A 17720-nucleotide genomic window follows, 5' to 3' on the forward strand; every position below is an offset into this window, starting at 1 on the left:
TAAGAGACTAAATCTTAGGAACTAGTTTCAACATACTTTACATGGGTTTGTTTTTCTATGGCTTTGTGTTGTACTAATGTTGACTTCATTTATCATTGATGTAAAGAGGTGTGTGTATTTAAAAAGAAAAGAATGACGGCTCCACAACGAAGAGCAGAACTGCATCCATTAGATAGAGAAATAAGAACTTTCAGGTTAAGAAATGTTCTCAGAGGATCAGGAAAAGAGATTTTAGAAGAGCAATGGGAGGAGTTACTTGGCCCGATCCATTCTTCATCTGTTTGTGTCAGACACGGCCTCATACAATTTAAGGTGTTGCACTGGTCTGAACAAAACAGAATATTCCCAAATATTGACCCCTCATGCAAACTTGGTGAGCTTATACCAGCATCACTGACATACATGTTCTGGAGGTGTCCTAGTTTGTTAAACTATTGGAGAACTATTTTTCATACTTGGTCTAAAGTATTGAATAGAAATGATGATTTAGACCCTCTAACAACTGTTTTTGGTGTTATCGATCCTCGTGTGGGGAAAACTAGTTCAGAATGCAATGTGATAACATTTGTCAGTCTGCTGGCACGCCGATTAACGCTGCTACTTAACTAGAGGCAGGCAGCAGACCCTACCCATGCAAATTGGATGACAAGTGATGACACATTTGGATTTGGAGAAAATACAATTCTCATTAAAAAAAAAAAAGGAGGACAAGTTCTACAAAATATGGCTGACTTAAAAATTACTTTAACCAGACCAGAAACTGAAATAATAACAAATATGAATACCACCATCTTAGCTACTATAGATGCACAAGTTTGTTCTTTAACAAGGGTTAATATACAGCCATTCCTTTTATTTTTATTTATTTACTTTTTAGTTTTTATTTTATTCAGTATCATTCTTTACCTTTTTTAAATTGACTGTTTTATTTTTCTCTATTTGTAAAATTGTTGGTAAGAAAGCACACTCTTCAGTGTACTATAAATTTATATTTTAAGACATATTGTTTATCATAAATGAATAATTTTAAATATTATCCTTTGTATGGCCTCTCATGTAGAGAGTTGTGTTTTACAAGTTTCAATTGTTAAAAGCACAATGAAAACAATGTTAAAAAAAGAAATGTCTTCAGTAGAGCACAGAATTGGTGAGGTACAATTTAAAACATTCAAATCAGAAAGTTAATATGTAGGACCATAATTTTTGTGACAAGAAGGAATAAAAATGGGCAAATTTGACATCCTTATCTTATTGCACAATAATATATTATTATTTTAATGATTATGATTAGATTATATTGGGCAGTACGGTGGCACAGTGGTTAGCGCAGTGACCTCAGCAAGAAGGTCCTGGGTCGAGCCCCAGCGTAGTCCAACCTTGGGGGTCGTCCTCTGTGTGGAGTTTGCATGATCTCTCCATGTCTGCGTGGGTTTCCTCTGGGTGCTCCGGTTTCCTCCCACAGTCCAAAGACATGTAGGTCAGGTGAATCGGCCATGTTAAATTGTCCCTAGGTGTGAATGTGTGTGGGCCCTGTGATGGCCTAGCAGCCTGTCCAGGGTGTCTCCCCGCCTGCTGCCCAATGACTGCTGGGATAGGCTCCAGCATCCCCATGACCCTGCGTAAGGATAAGCAGTTTGGATAATGAATGAATGATCAAATCAAAAAATAGCTGCATACAGACATAGCAGTTCAACTGTATCTTGGAAGACTGATACTTTTTCCAATTCAGATAAGCAAAAGTTTTTGTTGATGGAGCCCCTTATATGCTCTTGTGTGTATCTATAGCACCATTGGTTCCACGATAGGCTAGCAAGGTTGTAAAAGCACTGCAGTTTCTTCCTGTGCATCAAAGAGAAAAATTATTTACTCAGGGAAAGCTATTTGATGCCGATCACTTGTCTCCCTTTGGTCTGTGCCAGTAGCCGAGGAACTGAAATGCCAAAAGAACCTGGATGTGCAAGGGAATGGGAAAGATCCCTTTTTTGGTTGTGTGAGAACTTTGTCTAAAGAGATCGCATCAGCAGAAGATGCCACAGTAAAAAGAAAGGACTCATGAGCCATTCTTAGTCATTATATATGTATATACGTATATATAAACCTGTTCCTTTGCTCTGTCCAAAGTGCACCATGTGCTAAATCTCTACTGCTCGACTCTGAGCCTTTCTCAAGGGCTGTTTTAATCCTTTAGGAAAGACTGTGGGCATAAAAGCGGCACCAAGCGCAGAGCAAGGGTCATTGCTAGTTTCAGACCGATGCAGTTGTAATTTTCCCATCCAGCGCCCGCATTGTTTAAATAGCAAATGTACTTAAGCCCATCTGTGCACCCGTAGGCATGTTGGTCTTAAAATGAGGTGTGGTCAGGTGCATTGTTGGCGCATTGCTATCTCAAGGCAGTGGAAAGCAATTGCACTATTGACCGACAAAAACCTGGTCTAAAGTCAATGGCGCAGTATTGTCCTGCTATTTAAAGGGCGCATTATTCAGATAGTAAGTTGCGCCTACACAGGCAGGTGCACAATGCTCATACATAGGGCCCTACCAAATTCACGGTACATTTCGCTCAATTTCACGGACCTAGTTTCTCGAAAATCACAGATTTCACGGAATCTATAAGAAAAATGCGACATTTCACGGCAATGATTAAATTACACTTTTTCTTCACACAGGGCCTTAATAGCCCAGCCTACTGTACACAGCATAACCGTACTAGTGGTTGAATGTAAGCATTGAGCATCCTGCGACGGTGCTTGGCTTCATGCTCTGTCTCTGCGATGAAAGTACTTGTCCATGTTTTGACACGGCCCTCTCCGCGTCCACAGAGTTCGTCGGGATTGACAGACAGCGCCACGCTACTTTAGCAAGATGTGGTAGCCTAGATTCGGAGGATTTCCAAAAAGCTAGCGCTGGTAAAGTTGTGTCCACCTCTTATGCAATTCCAGCCTACAGTTTTTGTCAAATCCAGGAATGTCCGTGCTGAGTGAGTTTAAATCCACCGTCAAAATAAGTATTTGTGCAGGGTCAAAAATGCGCACTGCTTTCAGGAATTCGGCCGCTGGTTGTTTAAATCTACTTTGCGTAATGTTCTCGTTTGACTCGTCTCCGAACCACCTTGTGGTTCTTTTTCGGCAGCCCTCTTTTTGTTGAGATGAGTTTCACTTTCCAAGTGACGCTGAATCGTTGCTCGTCGACTGTGATCTAAGGAGATATTACAACTCGTACAAAATAATTTCCCGCCATCAGCGTGTAAAATATGTTTTCCAAACTCAATTACTCTGTCGTCTGCAGTAGTGTTTTTTGAGGTTTTAGATTTCGACATCCTCAGCACGTTATGTTACGGGTCTAGATAGATCGATGCCATCGGCTATCCACTAGTTTACCCTAGATACACATGACCCGCGCTCAGGAACATGTTACAACACTTTTGATTATACTTGGCTGCACTGAGCAACTCGTGTGTGTGTCATTCTTTATAAGATAGCCTACTGAAACCTGGTGTCAGAAGTCGGAGAACTTATTTCTTATTTTACTAGCTCGCATGTTTAAGTTTGTAGGCCTGAGTAGGTCACATTTCAGAGCAAAGTACTTCTGCTGAAGACGTTGTCACAGAGGAGCTAACGCTAGCATTACCGGCGCCGATAGCATCACATCCAATGGCAGCTAACGTGACTATTCCACCACCGTCCCCGACGAGCTTCACAGGCGATTGGAGTGTCAATTGGGACATTTTTCGGGCCGAATATGAAGACTACGTCCTCGTCACGGGCATACTTGGCAAGGACAAGAAAATACAAGCGGCTACTCTAAGGAGTGTGATGGGAAGTGAATGCAGGCATATTTACCGCCACAATCTGAACCTCTCAGAAGATGATCAAGGGGATCCTGACGCCATACTGAGAGAGTTGGGGAAATACTTCAAGCCAGCAAAAAACACAATATACGAGAGGTACATTTTCGGGAGTTGCAAGCAGGAGGAAGGAGAATCGTTTGATACCTTTGTGACGAGACTTGAGAGAGAGGGCAGCAACCTGTGAGTATGGACAGTTGAAAGATGAAATGATCCGTGATAAGATAGTCCTGGGAGTTGCAAGCGAGGCCGTTAGGCGCAGGCTGTTGAGAGAGAAGGATTTGAACATGGTCACAGCTATTGACATGTGTCGCGCAGCAGAGCAAACTGACATCCGTATGAGAGCAATGGAGTTTGCAACAACACCGCAGCCAGAGGCAGTGCATGCCGTTGCTTGGCAACCCAGACAAAACCAATTGAAACAGAACAATCCACCCAGAACAGCAGGAGATGCAGGCAATTGCAAATACTGTGGCAGCTCGCATTCAAGGGGCAGAGAGCATTGCCCGGCCTTCGGGAAACAATGTAGGTCATGTGGGACACTTAATCACTTTTCTAAAGTGTGCTTAAAGAGCAAAAAGGGGCATGCTGAGGGCAAGGTAAACTGTGTGGAATACACAGAAGAACCCCCAGAGCACAGTAATGATGCAGATGATCTGTACATGTTTGAGTCAATCGGCGCAGTGCACACCAAAGGAAAGAAGTGGTTTGTGACTCTGAAACTCCACGACAAGCCACAACAATGTCAGCTGGACTCTGGAGCCACCTGCAATGTAATGGGCTTTCAAGACAAGAAAAGGCTGGCCCCAAACACACCTCTCCGCCTGAGTGACACCAGACTGAAGCTGTATTCGGGGGAAACACTGAGCTCTATGGGCACCTTTGAGACTGACTACTGTGAGAGGCCAAACACACAAGCTCTCATTCGAAATAGTGAGGACCAGCCAACATCCTCTTCTGTCAGGCTCCACCTGTGAACGCTTAGGGCTCATGCATTTCACAATTCCAGAGGATGTGCTCAAAATGGAACACACACAACCAGGAGCCCTAACTAAAGAACAGCTTATCAACAGATACAGTGACGTGTTCAACTCCCCTGTGGAATCCGTGCCTGGGGAGGTCCATTTTGACCTTGATCCTAGTGTTGCTGCAGTACAGAGTGCCCCTCGCAATGTCCCAATCGCAATGAAAGCAGCAGTCAAAGCCCAGCTGGACAAGTACGAGGCTGACGGCCACCTTGCGCCTGTCACAGATCCTACAGATTGGATCAGCAACATGGTGATTGTTAAAAAACCGGAGAAGCTGAGAATATGCATTGACCCTAAACCATTGAACAAAGCCCTAAAGCGCTCTCACTACATCATGCCTACCTTGGAGGACATTTTGTATAAATTGCCCAAGGCCAGAGTCTTCACGTTAGTGGACGCTCGGGATGCATTCCTGCAATGCAAACTGGACTATGAGAGTAGCCTCATGACCACGTTCTGGACCCCCTGGGGGAGGAAGCGGTGGCTCAAGTTACCATTTGGAGTATCGGTGGCGCCCGAGGTATATCAGCGCAAGCAGCACGAGCTCCTCGCCGGTCTGAAGGGCGTTGAGCCCATTGCAGACGATATCCTGGTCGTCGGCTGCTGGGACACAGACAAGGAGGCTGGGGACGACCACGACGTCAAGCTTGCGGCGTTGATGGAACGCTGCCGCGAGGTCAAGCTTCGCCTCGGCCTGAAGAAGTTGCAGTTCAAGGTGGCTGAGGTGCAGTTTCATGGCCACCGTCTCTCATCTGCTGGACTGAAGCCCGATCCAGAGAAGGTGAGAGCCATTATTGACATGCCGAACCCAACAGATGCCAAGGGCGTGCAGCGTCTCATTGGCTTCGCTAACTATTTAGGCAAGTTCATGCCTCATCTATCTACTGTCTGCGAGCCGTTGCGACGCCTGTTGGACAAGGACACACCCTGGCACTGCCTGCCTAAGCACGAGGCGGCGGTTCATGAGCTTAAGGCGCTGGCGACAGCCATGCCCGTCCTGCGCTACTATGATGTAACTAAGCCAATCGCAATCCAGAGCGACGCCAGCCAGAGTGGTCTCGGATGTTGTCTCATGCAGGAAGGTCAGCCCATCGCATTTGCCTCGAGGGCTCTTACCCCCACCGAAAAAAACTATGCACAAATTGAGAAGGAGTGTCTCAGTATCGTCTTCGCCTGCCAGAGGTTTCACCATTACCTATATGGCCGCGACCCAATCACAGCAGAGACGGACCATAAGCCTCTGATCTCTATTTTCCGCAAGCCACTTCTCAATGCGCCCAAGAGACTCCAGAGCATTCTCATGACTCTGCAGAACTACGACCTGAGGGTAATCTACAAACCAGGCCCAGAGATGTTCATAAGCGACACGCTCAGCAGAGCTACGGCTGGATGCTCCGGCAGAGGGACTGCATATCAGCGACACGCTATCTGCTCTCTGCAACAAGAGCAGGAAGACATACAGCACGTGAACCAGGCAGAGTACCTGAATGTGACTAACCAGCGGCTGGAACAGATCAGACGACACACCGACAGAGATGAATGCTTACAGGCACTGAAGAACACTGTTCTCGTGGGCTGGCCAGATGTAAAGGAGGAAGCGCCCCTCATCGCTAGGGAGTACTGGCCCTTCAGGGATGAAATCAGTGTGCAGAACGGAGTTCTGTTCCGGGGGCAAAAAGTCATCGTCCCAAAGTCACTCCGCCCAGAAATGTTGACGCGCATACATTCAAGTCACATAGGGGGTGATGCATGCTACCGACACGCTCAAGAGACATTGTACTGGCCCAACATGCAGTCAGAGATAAAGGACTTTGTAAGCAGCTGCTCGACCTGCAATGTGTACGCCCACAATCAGCAAAAGGAGACCATGCTCTCTCACGAAGTACCAACCAGGCCATGGCAGGTCTTGAGCATGGACCTATTCAGCTTCAGACAGAAAGACTATCTCCTAATAGTCGACCACTATTCCGATTTTTGGGAGATTGAGCTTCTACCCGACATGTCTGCAGAGACAGTCATCAAGCGATGTAAGGCACAGTTCGCCCGACATGGTCAGCCAGAGAAGGTTATTACAGACAACGGCCCTCAGTTCACAGCTCAGTTCACACGATTCGCTTCTGAGTGGGAATTTGAGCACGTGACCTCCTCTCCCAGACACCCGAAAGCGAATGGCAAGGCCGAGTCGGCCGTGAAGATTGTAAAAAATCTTCTGCGTAAGGCCGCGCATGATGGTGAAGACCCCTGGAAAGCCGTGCTTCACTGGAGGAATACACCTACGGAAAACATGGGCAGCAGCCCAGCACAACGCCTCATGTCCCGCCGGTTGAAGACGTCCATCCCGGCGGCAAGCAAGCTCCTGGAACCAGCTGTTGTCGTGGGCGTCACTGAAAAGCTGCGCCACAGGAAGCAACTCGCCAAATCCTTCTATGACAGATCTGCCCGTGAATTGCCGGTACTTGAAATTGGGGAAGTCGTACGGATGAAGCCCCTGCCAGGTGATAACACTGGCCGCTGGAGAGTCGGAACTTGTCTCCGCAGGGTTGCGCCGAAGTCTTATCTTGTGGACATTGATGGCTCCCTGTACCGTCGTAACAGGATCGATCTCAGAGTGGCTGAGCCAGCTGCACGAGCCGCGCACGATCCTGTTGAATCCGCTGCGGCACACACACCGGACGGGGATCCAGCTACAGAAACTGTCATTGAGACCCCTCAGGCTGTGTTCGAGCCGAGCCCCATCAGGTCCATGCCCAAGGCGCCATCTACTCCTGTTGGCGCTCCGCGTTCGGATGGACACACTTACACAAGGGTTGGACGGCTGTCTATACCTCCACTGAAACTCACTATGTAATCTGAATAATGTTGATGGTTGCTATGTGGGAGAGAGGGGGAAAAGAGGAGAAAGGTTATCATACGCTACTGTGGTTATTACACTGGTATGGGATATGAAGAGATTTACTGCTGTTGCATTGTTATTGGTTGTTCGTATATGAAAGTAATTTTATTTTGCACTAACTTCATGTGTATGTGTTTATACTTGGAAAAGGAGGATGTTACGGGTCTAGATAAATCGATGCCATCGGCTATCCACTAGTTTACCCTAGATACACATGACCCGCGCTCAGGAACATGTTACAACACTTTTGATTATACTTGGCTGCACTGAGCAACTCGTGTTTGTGTCATTCTTTATAAGATAGCCTACTGAAACACGTTAGGGCCTAAGCTAACATGCTGGCGACAGCTAACTCAAACTATGCTAGTAACAACAATGATCCTTGCGACCACCCCGGATGCTCATTTAACCAATCAATGTCTTAGACACGTGAATGCTTTTATTCGCGCATCCAAAATGTCAATCATGTCAGCACAGTATTTTCTCGAACTGGTTGTGCACTTAAATTCTGCATTTCACTGCATTTCACGGCAAATGGTCAATTACACGGGAAGAGGCTGATTTCACGGTCCGTGACGCGATTTTCACGGCCGTGAATTTGGTAGGGCCCTACTCATACACTCTGCTTGTTACACACACAGGGATGCACAGCAGCGCACAAACATTCAAAGATTACAACTAAAAACATTACAATGTGAAAGATATTTGTGTACATCATTATATTTAAAAAATAAATGTCAAAATGGAGTCCGAGCTTTGGTGGATTCCTGCTGCTCCTGTAGATGATCTTCTCGTGCGCGCTTTCACTTGATGCACGAGCAGATCCATTTCCTCAGCAGAAAACTGTTCGTTTCTCCAACTTGCAGGATCTGCCATTTAAATCGTAATGCACCAAGATACATGCACATCTGGCTTTTAAAGGGAATGGGAGATGACACTGATTGGTTTGATTCATGTTACGCCCAAAACACACCTATGATTAATTACGAGATTAAGTAAAACCCCTTTGCGCCTTGCACCTTACTTTGCGCCCAGATTATGCACCAAAAGTGGATTTGGACATGCCCTAAATACACTTGTGCCATGCACTTAAGACTGTGCGCTATAGATTGTTTAAATAGGGCACAGAGCATTGCTTACCTTCTTCCTCCACCCAGGTTCACCCAGTTGGTCTGGTCAGATACTTAGTTCTCTAATTTTAAGGCTGCTATTGTCACAAATAGTATGAGAGGAGAAATTACAAATTATGACAATGAATGAGTTGTGGTTCTCGCCATCAGGGCCATACCCCTGGCCATCTTCCAAGCTGAGCCCAGTGTAAAGAAGCATTTCCTTCGTAAGTGGCTGAAGATGCCCACCCTGAGTGACTTGGACATCCGCACTGTAAGTCTTGAGAGAGACGTTCTTATACTTCATGGATATTAGACGCATAGATAACCAATTGGCAGTCTTTGTTTACTGTGTAAATGCAGGCCTGTTTGTGTGTTCTCCTAATATTAAAAATAACATTTGCCATCCAGATTCTTGACTGGAGCTACTACATTGAGAGGCTGGGAAGTGCAATCCAAAAAATCATTACCATTCCAGCAGCTTTGCAACAGGTAAAAGAAAAACATTTAATTGGATTTATTCTGCTTTATGTACAGTTGGAGATAATAGTGTTGTTTCTGTTCATCACAAGGTAAAGAATCCAGTACCCAGAGTTAGGCACCCTGACTGGCTTCACAAGAAACTTCTGGAGAAGAATGACATCTACAAGCAGAAGAAGATCAGTGAGCTATTCATCAGTGAGGGCAAGAGACAGGTAGGTTCACTGCAAGGAATAGTCATGATGGTCATGCATCACAGCAAAACTTCAACCTTGGGCGTACGTGTAGAGTAGCAGGGATCGCTGGTTCGGATCCCCGTGTTACCTCCGGCTTGGTCGGGCGTCCCTATAGACACAATTGGCTGTGTCTGTCGGTGGGAAGCCGGATGTGGGTGTGTGTCCTAGTCGCTGCACTAGCGCCTTCTCTGGTCGGTTTGGGCGCCTGTTCTGGGGGGAATAGTGTGATCCTCCCACGCGCTACGTCCCCCTGGCGAAACTCCGCACTGTCAGGTGAAAAGAAGCAGCTGGCGACTCCACATGTATCGAAGGAGGCATGTAGTAGTCTGCAGCCCTCCCCGGATCAGCAGATGGGGCAGAGCAGCGACTGGGATGGCTTGGAAGAGTGGGGTAATTGGCGGGATAAAGTTGGGGAGAAAAGGGGGAAAATGCAAAACAAAAAAAAAACTTCAACTTCACACTATGCTTACATGACACTCACCCTCTGACCAATGAGATACTTGGTTGATCTCTGGTAGGAAAAAATGTTTTTTCACTGGCACTCTTCCAGGGCAGATTAAAGCACTGGTTCGGCTACAGAATAGTGCCCTTCTTAAGGATTTAGTGTTTTACTCAAGGACACTTCAACAGGAGGATTCTTGTTGATGGTGGAGGGAGCAGCAGTCAGGCCCTCCAGGTATAGAATAGTCTCTCCAACCACTAGGTCTCCCTGGCCATCCCAAACTGCGCTCCACATCTTGTCTCTCAGAGGCCTTCTTTCTCCCTGTCAGGTGGCCCACCAGACTCTTGAGCCAGGCGAAGCTGCAGATATGGAAGATTTTGGGATGCAGGCCAGGCCGCTGCAGCCAGCCATCTTAATCAGTACCAAGCGTAAACGGGTGTCCCAGGGCGAGGACAGCCAGGTGGAGTCCCAGGATTTGGAGCTCATACAATCTTGGAGGGAGATTCTGGGACCGCCACCACCAATGGGAGCAACACGAGTAAGCAAGCAGCTTCTTTATTATCTCTGTCAGGCGGTAGTCTGGAGGGGATTTGTCCGCAGCTAATCTCACATACTGTTGGACCCATCAGCCCAATATTTTTTGTGCAGTTATGACTGAATGATCAAGATCCTCTTGTGGTTGCAGTGATTCAAAACCTTTGAAGAAGTCCGGGTAGCATGGCGGTCTATTCCGTTGCCTACCAACACGGGGATCGCCAGATTGAATCCCCATGTTATCTCCAGCTTGGCCGGGCGTCCCTACAGACACAATTGGCCGTGTCTGTAGGGACATAACCACATCCGGAAGCCGGATGTGGTTATGTGTCCTGGTCGCTGCAGTAGCGCCTCCTCTCGTTGGTCGGGGCGCCTGTTCGGGGGGAGGGGGAACTGGGGGGAATAGCGTGATCCTCCCACATGCTACATCCCCCTGGCGAAACTCCTCACTGTCAGGTGAAAAGAAGCGGCTGGCGACTCCACATGTATCGATGGAGACATTTAGTAGTCTGCAGCCCTACCCAGGTCAGCAGAGGGGGTGGAGCAGTGACCAGAACGGCACAAAAAAACAAAAAACGTTTGTGCTCGCTACCACTGCTCCCTCTCTTCATTCACTCTCTAGTTCGCTTGACCGACGCTTCTCTCGCGCTCTGTCTCTTGCTCTGTCTCGCTCTCTCTGTCTCTGACCTGATCGCTGTCTCTGACCTGACTGTGGTTTTCTGGAACATTAGTGAATGCAAAGCTACTAGACTGCAACCAAAAAGGTCGCGTAGCCAACTGTTTCTTTTAGGAAAGTGCAAGTTCATATTAGACTTGGTCGCATTTGTGCAAGGGTCTACCTAGGAGGTATCCACAAATTGACAGGCAACATGTTTATATTAGGTAGATTTTTTTTTTTAACTTGAGCACTGCTTATTAAAAAAAACTTTTTTTTTTCATATTTTCTGTTCAATTGACTTGGGCGCTATGCAAAAGTCTTATAATGGCAGCAGTGTGACCAAATATTCATGTTTATACTAGAGTTTTAACGAAAAAGTCCTTGCCCTTTATTGGTGTCTCATCTTTTGGGTTTCTGTCTGTACAGGAGGAGCGTCTAGTGTGGCTTCGCTATCATAAGAAAAAGTGGGAGCTGCAGCTGAAGCAGAGGAAGGAGAAGAAGAAGAAGAGGAAATTATTGGATGGAGAGGCCCAGCCAGTTGGAGGAGGGGTGATCAGAGATGGCCCCACCTCAGGCCTGGGCAACTTCCTACGCAGAACAGCCCGCAGCATCCTGGACATGCCTTGGCAGATTGTACAGGTTGCCCACAGTTAAAATTGAACAGAAATTTACAGTAGATTGGGTCATATAAAACATTTAGTGTTGTTGATTTACAAAAAGAAACTGCTTGTCTAAGCAGATATCGTGTTTCCTGCCTCCCAGATTGCTGAGACAGGTCACCCCGGTCTCTACAAGTTGTGGGCTGTGATTGGTAATGACCTCCACTGTATGAAGCTCAGCATCCCACGGGTCTTCTATGTCAATCAGAAAGTCCCTAAGCAGGAAGACGGAGCCATATACAAAAAGGTACATAAATAAATGGCTTTTCAATCATCAATCAGCTGCACATTTAAGAAAATCCATTGTAATTATGACGCATACTTTCTAACCATGGATTAGGATGGTGACAAAAGATTTACAAGGGTAAATCTTGACAAGTCTTATGTCTTCAGGTCAACCGAATGCTGCCTCGCTCCAACATGGTTTACTACTTGTATGAATATTCTGTATCAGAAGACATGTACCAGGAGCATATCAATGAGATCAACGCCGATCTCTCAGCCCCGGACATTGAGGGGGTCTACGAAACTCAGGTATCATTTACCGGCTAGTGGTGCCTTAATAATGCCATCCTGCATGTGTTTGTCTTTGAATTGTGTATCAGTTGGCAAATAACCTGAGTTTAGTAGCACCAATATCACAGAGAAAATGCATGCACACACAAAAGAAAAAAACTATCTCAATAATTTTGATTCGGGGCATCTTGGTAACTTACTTGGCTGCTTTTATCCTCAGTATGTTCACCAGCTGTATTTGTCGATTGAATCATAAATCCTCTACTTCAAATACTGTTTTTTTTTTTTCTTAGCCATATGATATCATCCATGTGCCAATTGGTTTGTTAGTTGTTCAAATCCATGTTTGTCCACATGTACACCATGTGATCTTGTGTGCTCTCTTCCAGGTCCCCTTGCTGTTCCGTGCCCTGGTGCAGCTGGGCTGTATGTGCATGGTCAACAAGCAGGTGGTGCGGGATCTGGGTGGCAGGGAGGCAGACACTTTTGATCTGGAGCATCTGGAGATGAGATCTCTGGCCCAGTTCAGCTACCTGGAACCTGGTACGACTTGTCTCATAAACTGGCAGTGTTACCTTAAACTTAACACATACACACACTCGTCCATGTCACAAAAAAGAAAAAAAAGTGGCAATCATTTTGATTTGGGACATCATGGTGGCTTAGTGGGCTGCTTCTATCATCAGTATGATCTTCAGCTTTATTTATCATTTACGTATGTCTTCATGCATCATAAATTCTCTCTCCTTTAAGTCCTGTTTTTTATTCTTAGTGATTTTATAATCTTTGTTACTTTGTCCGCTTTCCTCTACACAGAAATATTTAAATTTGATCTAATACAGCGTTTCTCAAAGTGTGTGGCGCCTGGGGGGGGGCACAGAGGCATGATGGAGGGCACGCGTGACTGGGAGGGAATGTAGTGTGGAACTACTGTTTTGACGTCAGAATCTTTTTCACGGTGGAACAATCAACAAAACATGCTTTCATGAGACAGTCTATAGATTCACAGAATGGAGAGATATTTGACAGGGACGAAAAGACAGGCGATGCTTCCGAGACAAACAAGACAAAGTGCTTAGCTGACGGTAATCAACCAAAAACCAAGTTAAGAAAATATGATGAAGCCTATCTTGCTCTTGGGTTCATAGTGAATGTGGTGGGAGATGAGGAGAGACCAGTGTGTATTTTATGTCTGTAAACTCTGGCAGCTGATAGTACGAGACCAAACAAATTAAGGAGAAACTTAAGAGACATTACACCCCAGTCACGTCAATAAGCCACTCGAGTTCTTTTAGAGAAAACTTGGTGCATACCGTCAGCAGGAATATTGCTTTGTAAAAGCTGCATCAGTGAGCAACAAAGCACTAATGGCATCATACAAAGTCGCATACAGAATTGCCCAGTGCAAGAAACCACACACAATAGCAGAGGAGCTCATACTTCCTGCGGCTTTAGATATGATGCCAACTATGTTTGATAAGACAAGCGCCGCAAAATTGAAGGCTGTCCCTCTGTCCGATACAGTTGCAAGATGTATATGTGACATTTCAAATGACCTTGAAGAACAACTCATGGAAAAACTGAAAGACAAACATTTCACCTTACAAGTTGAAGAGGCTACTGACAGCAATAAAGACTGCTTGTTTATTGCTTATGTTTGCTTTGTCACATCGGAGTCACTGTGAGGATTTGCTGTTTTGCAAGTATGTCCCAAGTAGACCGACAGCTGATGAGCTCTTAAGGCTTTACCTGACAGAATGTGGACTGAAATTGGGAGAACTGTGTGGGCGTTTGCACGGATGGTGCACAGACCATGGCAGGGAAAACAAAGGGATTGCAGGCACTAATCAAGAGGGCTTGCCAAATACGCAGTGGACGCACTGCGTCATACACAGAGAAGTGCTAGTATAAAAACAGATTAGCCCTGACCTAAATGAGGTTTTGACCAATGTTGTTAGCGTGGTCAATTTTATCAAAACAAGATCCCTGAGAGCACGGCTGTTCGCTTCACTTTGTGAGGCGATGGGAGCTGAACATTTAGCTGTGTTGTTTCACAGTGAGGCTAGGTGGCTCTCACGAGGTTAAGTCTTGTTGCAAGTCTGAGCTCAGAGAGGAAATTTGGGTGTTTCTGGAGGAGGAGCGTATGCATGAAGCTGCAAGCAAGTTTAGTGATGAACAGTTTCTGATGAAACTGGCCCATTTCAGCGATATATTTGGAAAACTGAATTAAATCTTCAGCTTCAAGGCAGAGACAAGCACCTTCCTCACCTGACAAACAAGATCAGTGCATCCACTCAAAAGCTTGAGATATGGGGCAGGCGACTTGATCAAGGAAATATTGCTTTCTTTGAGAAGCTGAGTGAATTTGTTGAAACCAGTGATTCTGGAGCCACCACAGTGATTTCATGTCTTAAGGAGCACATCTCTTCCCTGAGAGGATTCTTTGAAAAATACTTCCCAAACAACAGTGCTCAGTATGACTGGGTGACAGATCCATTCAATGCAGCATCACCTGCTGATTTCAGCTCTGCTGAAGAGGACCAGTTCATCGAGATGACATCTGACTCCACCCTGAGGCTGAGCTTTACAGCTCAGACACTAAGTGAATTTTGGCTTGGTGTGGAGAGGGAGTATCCACTCACAGGACAGCGGGCTGTGGGCATTCTGCTTCCTTTCACCACCTCCTATCTTTGAGATGGGCTTTTCTTTAAAAAAAAAAAATGCTCTCACAAATTGACTTGTTCATCATTTTTCCCAAATATCTGCATTTGTTCTTTTTTTGCACAGATTGAACTTTATTGTTATTGTTCTAGCAGTGATTTTTAAATTTTATCTCATTTTTCTGTTTTTGAAAAAACACAGACTGGTGGAGCAATCTAGTGACAAATATCACAGAAAGAGGTTTGATAAAGTTGAAGTGGAACTTGCGTTTGTTATTTGCACAACAGAAATTACTGAAAGAAAAGTGAGAGGAATGTTCATGATCTTGATGTTATTTGAATAAAGTTAAACTTGGCCCATTTTGTCAGCATTTTGTTGGGGCAGGGGGGCATGAAAATTTTTCTTCCTTCAGAGGGGGACATGACAGAAAAAGTTTGAGAACCACTGGTCTAATATAAGGCATACTTTACAGTGGACGTCATCCAGCTCTGACCTTTTTCGCGTCGCTACCCTGTCATACTTACCAAATTTCCTGTCTCTCTCTCCATTATAGATCACCCAGTAAAATGCAATAAAATTCCATTCAAGTATTATGGAATAACATATTTACATGGTTCATTTTTTCTCAGGGAGTGTTCGCCACATCTACCTGTACCACCACAGCCAGGGTCAAAAAGCTTTGTTTGGTCTATTTATCCCTTCACAACGCAAGGCCAGCGTCTTTGTCCTGGATACCGTAAGAACAATATGACTTAAATTTTACCTTTTTTAACCACTGCTAACCTGTTGTGGGTTTGACTTGTATACTTTGTCACCTGAGATGCTCCAGTTTCTCCCAAAGGACCCAGTTGGTCCAAATAGCTGGGACGTGTTAAAATGACAACCTTCCTGTTAAGGACTGTTTTCCCACCACTCTGCCACCAAGCTGTACACATACTTGGGTTACAGGAGAAAATGCTGATCTTGGTTGAGCCTCATTTTTTTCTGTCCCTAAGGTCCGAAGCAACCAGATGCCAAACCTGAGTACCCTCTATGGAGCAGAGCGCACAGCCCTCCTGGAAAAGACTACTGAGGAGCTCCTACCTCCAGAGAAACACAACTTTGATGTGCGGGCCGAAAATGACATTAAACCAATCCACAGGGCTCTGCAACGTATACTGCTCAACTACAAGGTACATTGCATATTTCTCTTTTCACTCTGGTCAGTTGTACATAGATCATCACGGTTATCAAAGATTGGCCTCATGTTGCGATGAAAACCATGATGAATTGAACAAGCACCTTTCATAATCTGTCTTTACTGTTATCTCTAGGGGGAGCGTCGTGGCCCCACCCTGATTGCAGTGCAGTCCAACTGGGAGTTGCGGCGGCTAGCGGCCGGGATGCCATTGCTGGAGGAATTCCCAGTGGTTCCAGTGCATGTGGTGGATGAGATCAGCTATAACGTGTTGGACTGGCAACGTCACGGCGCCCGACGTATGATACGTCACTACCTCAACCTGGACAGCTGCCTGTCCCAGGCCTTCGACATGGCCAGGTGGGAATTCCAAACTGCTGGTTCACGTTCACGTTCACATTCATCCACTCCAGCAAACACTTGTCTTTAAAAGATACAGTGGATTTTCCTTCCCAACCTTTCCAACTCTTGGCTTGATAACAGCATACTTAAAAGGAAAAGATTTAACTAGTGCATTTTCTGTCTGTAGTTTTTCTTTTTCAAGCTCAGATGTTTTATTTTATTTTGTCACCTCATCCCTCTCATCGTCCACCTATCCTTTGGTCTCAGGTACTACCACTTGCCAGTAGGAAACTTGCCTCAGGATGTATCCATCTTTGGCTCAGACCTGTTCCTAGCCAGACACCTACGGAAGCACAACCACCTGCTGTGGTTATCCCCCACGGCCAGACCCGACCTAGGGGGTAAGGAAGCTGATGACAGTCGCCTGGTGATGGAGGGCGACGAGAGGGCCTCCATGGAGATCAATTCACAAGGGTGTTACTCTACAGGTGTGCACCACCAATAAAATTCCATTATCTACTTGGATTGCACCCATAAAGGGTTAGACAAACATCATTGCACAAGTATATAGTTTGCTCTGCCAGAGATAAAAACAGGAGTTCTGAATCCCTATAGCTTAGTTGGTAGAACTGGCTTGTACTTGTGTGTCTATTAGCGTTTGTTCATTGGTTGTCCTGCTTCACTCAGTGTGTGTGGAGCTTGACCTGCAGAGCCTGGCAGTGAACACCATCCTGCAGTCGCAGCATGTAAACGATATGGAGGGAGGGGCCAGTCTGGGTGTCAGCTTTGATGTGATCCAGCAGGCCTCACTGGAGGACATGATGTCAGGGAACCAAGGTGCCAGTGCGTTGGCCAGCTATGATGAGACAGCTCTCTGCTCAAACACTTTTAGGTATAGAACCTACTTTGTGCATGACCATCAAAATTATCACATCTTGGAGTTTCAGATGTGTACTCCATATTCAGGATTTTGCCAGTATTTATACCTTGACCTGAGAGAAATGCTCTCTTCTGATTTATTGGAAGGATGTCCATCTTTGTTTTTATGTCTGGCACCAACATCATCCATTAATATTGTTTAAAGATGTAGCTTGCCTGGCAATATCTCATGTTTTTACTGATCTGAGTGTCTGCTCTATAT

The 17720-nt window shown here is 45.7% G+C and overlaps 1 protein-coding gene across 1 annotated transcript in view; it reads left to right on the top strand.

Moving 5' to 3' along the window:
- Nucleotides 1-17720, top strand: part of pole (polymerase (DNA directed), epsilon) — a 40311-nt gene that overhangs the window by 8316 nt on the left and 14275 nt on the right. Inside the window, exons 26-38 of the mRNA XM_056290234.1 lie at nt 9046-9148; nt 9286-9366; nt 9447-9569; nt 10361-10570; nt 11651-11863; nt 11987-12130; nt 12277-12417; nt 12789-12942; nt 15690-15796; nt 16056-16232; nt 16374-16597; nt 16847-17067; nt 17267-17471. Coding sequence (XP_056146209.1) covers nt 9046-9148; nt 9286-9366; nt 9447-9569; nt 10361-10570; nt 11651-11863; nt 11987-12130; nt 12277-12417; nt 12789-12942; nt 15690-15796; nt 16056-16232; nt 16374-16597; nt 16847-17067; nt 17267-17471 — 2103 coding nt within the window. The remainder of the gene's footprint in view (nt 1-9045; nt 9149-9285; nt 9367-9446; nt 9570-10360; nt 10571-11650; nt 11864-11986; nt 12131-12276; nt 12418-12788; nt 12943-15689; nt 15797-16055; nt 16233-16373; nt 16598-16846; nt 17068-17266; nt 17472-17720) is intronic.

The sequence above is a fragment of the Lampris incognitus genome, chromosome 1 (genome assembly GCF_029633865.1).
Source record: "Lampris incognitus isolate fLamInc1 chromosome 1, fLamInc1.hap2, whole genome shotgun sequence".
Lineage (NCBI taxonomy): Eukaryota > Metazoa > Chordata > Actinopteri > Lampriformes > Lampridae > Lampris > Lampris incognitus.